Raw genomic sequence first — 5,081 nt, 5'->3', positions numbered from 1 at the left:
AGAAAAAAATATGACACTGGTACATTGTACGCCTAAATAAGAAGCGAAGAGTTATCGGCCACGGCTTACACATACGTGTATCCTAGCATGACTTGTTGCACCCGCTCTTGCTAAGAAAAAAATATTACACTGGTACATTATACGCCTAAATAAGAAGCGAAAAGTCATCGGCCACGGCTAACACATCCGTATAGATAAGAAATAATAGCTCCATTACTTGGCAAGGTACTGCGTCGAGTAAGCCAACGTTGGTCGTAGCTAAACGGGATGCGCGATCCGCTACATCCACTGATAAGAAATACACGTTCATGCTTGATTATCTTCCTCTCGCGCTGTACGTTGGGCTTGTCAGCTGTACCTTTTGGACCCATCCTGATGACGTTGGAGCTTGATTCGCGGTCGGAAAGGAAGGGAGCCGTCAGTACCATCCGACGTCACAGCATCCGGAAGAGGCCCCTTCCCCTGACGTTACCGCCCGAGTAGTCCGCACCACCCACCGCCCCTACTACCTCTCCTATACCGCCCGTGCCCCTCCTCCTACCGCCCTATCAGCCTCTACCCCCCCCACCATCGCCTCTCCTCCACCCACAGCTATAGCTAGAGCCTCTCCCCCCACCACCACCTCAGGGGGGGGCCATAACCGCCATGGTTTACCTACTCTCGTCGCACTTCTACATGGTGTTTGCAGAAAATAAGGGTAAACTAAGACAGACTATATTTTATGATAAAGTAATTATTTTTAAGATTTAATTAATAAAACTTGTTCTTGAGTGTCATATTATTACATATAAATAGTTTAAACGTACCAAAAAATGTTATTTTCGATGTATCATCTTCATAGTCAACTTTAGTGTCACGCCTAAAACGGGCGAAATGCCTCATTTAAGACATATGCGTCAAACGAGTGCTACTACAGCTTGATAAAATATTTTTTTTATTTTCTCTTGAATGTTTACCACAATAAATTTGTGGAGTTTTATCTAGCTAAGAGATAAGGGAATATTAGGAAATTTTTTTAAGGGCATTTTTTGACAAATGAATTTACCAGTTATGATTTTCTCTTCCTATCCCACTATACCTGCAATTTTTGCGTTGTCCCACTATACCCCATTTTACCTTTGTAGAACAAGGGCTTGAAAGAAGTTAGAAGAATTTTTATTATTATCATAGAAAAGAGGTAATATTTTTACAAATTGTTAGTAACTCACCATTGGTAGATTAATATAGGTATAATACTTTTAAAAAATTTTACATACTGTTTGAATTTATTTCGTCCCAATTAAAAAGCATAGTTCAAATAAATTTCGTCAGATAACATAATTTTTTTAACATATTTATTTTATAAGTAAATCAGTATTAAACACTCATTGCATTATTACACCATTGAATATTGAAGATGAAATCATTCTTTTTGTTGTCCACTTAGAATAGTAAATAAGTATTGATGTTTGTCGTTATTACATATTAAAATTACAATCATAATTTTTTTTAACAAATTGATCAGTTCTGTAACAAACTACGACCATAAGTTTTGATATAACTTTTCGTGAATATACTTTGAAGGTCACATAATTTTGGAACGTTATTATTACGTTGTAATTAAGTATAATGACTAACATTAAAAAAGTTTAAAATACGATGTTTCGTTACAAACGCATTCTTATGCAGTGTAAATTTGCTGGAATTATATATAGTTGTATGTTTAGGTAGCATAAAGACGAAAAAATGGACTCTGATAGTGTAAAAGTAGGCAACAAAAAAATTAATGTGTTAGTTATGGATTCGACATTTAATTTTAAAAAACCGATTCATCTAGAATTAACTAGAATCTCTGACAGCGATTTTTGCTTAACTTATTTTATGAATTAAATAATGAAAATCTAAAAAAAATCCATCTAGAAATAAACGTAATTATCAATTTGATTGGTAACATTAATTACAATAGTTTTTCTGACAACATCCAGATTAATACTACAATTAACGGTACAACGTAATAAATAGATACCATGAATGTTGTACTTGGGAAACGTTGACATTGTGATTTTAAAGTAATATATTTTCTAACAATGTTTGCTTTTTCTTCAGTCATTGTATTATACTTCTCCTTTAAAGCTGCCAATTGTTCATTTATTTCTTGCAACTGTTGAGTTTCGTTTTCTACTTCTTCATAATACTTTTCAAGTTTAGCTACAATGACATCATTAGATTCATAAAAAAGCCAAGATTTTAGATTTTGTAGCTCCTGTATAATATTTTTATTGGCATAAAAATAATCTTTTGGTAAAAACTTAGTTGATACTAAATTTTGAAGCACAAATTGCTTAGAGCATTTACCAACAAGTTCATTCTTGATGACTAATGGTTTAGAAGCATTGAATATATATTTATTTAATGTACCGGTACGTTTAGTTCTTAATTCACCGTCATCAAAAAAAATATCTTCAATAATTTTAATTCTCTCAGTTTCTTTTGTAACTTTAGAACTTGTTTTTGGTACTGGTTCACAGAAAATTTCAGAATCATATTCTGTGATAAGTTCCTTATTTTTAGATTCATTGATATCTGATGATTCCTTTTCATTATTACTCAGATTACTCATTAGTACATTGTTTTGATTATAATTATTACTCAAATTACTTTTACTTTCACGAAAAACTGATTCCTTTTTTTCATCAGTAGAAAATTCTTTTGCAGGATATAGTAAAAGAATATTATTTTTAGGTTGCGGTATTGTATTCAATACAAAATTTATTTTTTTATTTTCAGAAAATGAGCAGAATGTATGTTTACTAATCAACAAGTTACCATGTAAATCGTTATTCTTAGAGTCATCTTTAATGCCAACAGGGTTTGAAATTTTTTTAATTTTTTCTGTTGAATTAATTTGATCATTCATATTTATTAGATTTTGATTGTTTATAACTTTAATGTAAATTGAATTCCATTTGTTAAGAATGACATTTATAGTATCAACAGGTTTTGCGTACTTCTTAAAATCATAGGCCTTATCACTTAACAATTTCATATCATGTATAGTTTGCACGTAATTCTTCAATGCATATATTTGTTCATGAACATATACATAATCTAATTTAGAATCTTCTAAATTTGTTTGTAAATCATTCCCAACAGTTTTGAGGTCTTCAAGTTTTATTAAAAAATCTTGTTTATCTTTTTCTGATTGTTGGATTATTTCTTTTAATTTGACTTTAGTCATATTTAGTTTTTCTGTAGTATCTTCCAATGTTTGTTGAACCCTTACGTATTTTACAGCTAGCTCTTGTAATTCGTTTTGGTTATTTCTGATAGTATTACGTAAGCTTTGTGTTTCTTCTTGAGATTCATTTAAACGTGATTTCAGTAATTTTATTGTATTGACAATTTCTCGTTTTTCTTGAACCTTTTTTTGCAATAATTCTTTTGTAGCATTCTGATACTGTGTTTTATCTTCCAATAAGTTTATTGATGTCATTCTTAACTGGTCATCTCCATAATTTTTAGAGTATGCTAATACCTGGTTTTCTAGCGTCTCTAAGCGAGACAAAAGACAATCTTCTAAAACCAAAGCTTTCCATGACTGATTGATAGCAATTCTCGTAGATTCTAATAGCTGTTGCATGTATTCTAGTTTGGAACGCAGAGCATTTTCTCTTCGTCCAGCTTCTTGAATGAGTTGATGTAACTTATAAAGATCTTCTAATGTAACATTCACATATGCAATAGAATTAGTAAAAGAGGCTTTGGCTTCTTTTCCATCTGGTAAGTATAACTTTAAGGTTGCAACAATGCATCCGTGAGTAACTTTTTTGGTGCTTTCAACAACATCAACACCAAACTGTACAACATCACCAGAACAAATTTCATATGCAGATGACTCTTCACCAGATGGACTCAGACGTTTATTGTTAACAAACGTACCATTACTACTTTTGGTGTCTTTCAAATAGAACTTCCCAGAATCATGCCATAGTAGTGCATGGTTTCTTGACAATACCTTACAATCGAATATAGCATTGTCATTAGCAGCCCTAGCTCGAGCAACAGACCGACCAATTTTAATAGGCTGTTCTAAGGACAACGTTCGTTCTTGAAATGGATAAGAATTATCATGACATATTAAAATTCCAGTGGCAGACATAATTTTTTCTTGATTAATGTTAGAAACATTTTGAATCCAATTGTTACTAGCTATGACCATAGCAATGACGTACTTCAAGTTTAATTCCAACTATTGCAAAAAATACTTAAACTTATTCTTGCTTTGCAGTGGCAATTAACTTAGTAATTCAACAACGATAAATCTTAATAATAAAGTTAGCATGCCCAGAGTGCACATATGTAACATATTTCTAAAGTTAATATTTACGATTGCTATTGCGCGTAATTGTTTTGCAAAAACGCTTTCACAACATACACCTACGAAATCATTGAAGAAGGAAAACTAAATTGTAAGTTACTATATTTACATATTTAAAAAAATTTGTTTTCTTGACAGCCACCTCCACTTCCAAAGGTGCCGAAGGTGGTACTCAGCAAAAGTCTCAATCTGTGAATCTGTAGTGTCATGACCTGGCTCACTGTCACAAGCTATACAGATGTAGATGGTACTCTCCGTCTTTTCATAGTTCTCATCTTCTCAATGGTCCGGGGTAGTGACAGTAGTGAGTCTGTCACCAGGGAGCTATTCACATAGACATTTTTTGCTTATTTCATTGTGAACGTTCATACATATTGAAAAGGGGGTTCCACTGTTCCGCTAAACTCAAAGTGAGTGAACAGACTGAACAGGGACCGTACCATGTAACTATTTTTCTGAACATTGGCCTATGTTATAACACTGGCCCCCATAGAGGTATAAGAATAGAGGAGAAAAGCGCTGTACTAGCCCATTAGCGGCAGCGACAGTATAATTAAGTGTAACGGGGCATCTGTCCTTGTTGCCAAAGCCACGTTATTGGCTACTTCTTCGTCCTAAATCCTACAGTTGATTCAATCTCATGTAGAACTCAACCAACAACATAACTGCCACACAAAGACAAATGCCCCGTTACGTAGCGAATTCTGCTGTCGCATATCACGCC

General features: G+C 33.3%; 1 protein-coding gene across 1 annotated transcript; it reads right to left on the bottom strand.

Moving 5' to 3' along the window:
• Positions 1–1,311: 1,311 nt before the first annotated feature.
• On the bottom strand, positions 1,312–4,648 carry Slmap (Sarcolemma associated protein). Its single transcript, XM_089596433.1, has 2 exons — positions 2,813–4,648; positions 1,312–2,716 (listed from the first exon to the last, which is right to left on the bottom strand). The coding sequence occupies exons 1-2, from the start codon at positions 4,196–4,198 to the stop codon at positions 1,937–1,939; spliced, it is 2,166 nt and encodes a 721-aa protein (XP_089452559.1). The 5' UTR covers positions 4,199–4,648; the 3' UTR covers positions 1,312–1,936.
• Positions 4,649–5,081: the final 433 nt, after the last annotated feature.

Source organism: Copidosoma floridanum, unplaced genomic scaffold (assembly GCF_036245765.1).
Source record: "Copidosoma floridanum isolate Cflo_tuat_1 unplaced genomic scaffold, Cflo_Japanese_pri ptg000030l, whole genome shotgun sequence".
Lineage (NCBI taxonomy): Eukaryota > Metazoa > Arthropoda > Insecta > Hymenoptera > Encyrtidae > Copidosoma > Copidosoma floridanum.
Note: the sequence above shows the minus strand (reverse complement) of the source record. Positions and strands in the feature narration are given on the sequence as shown.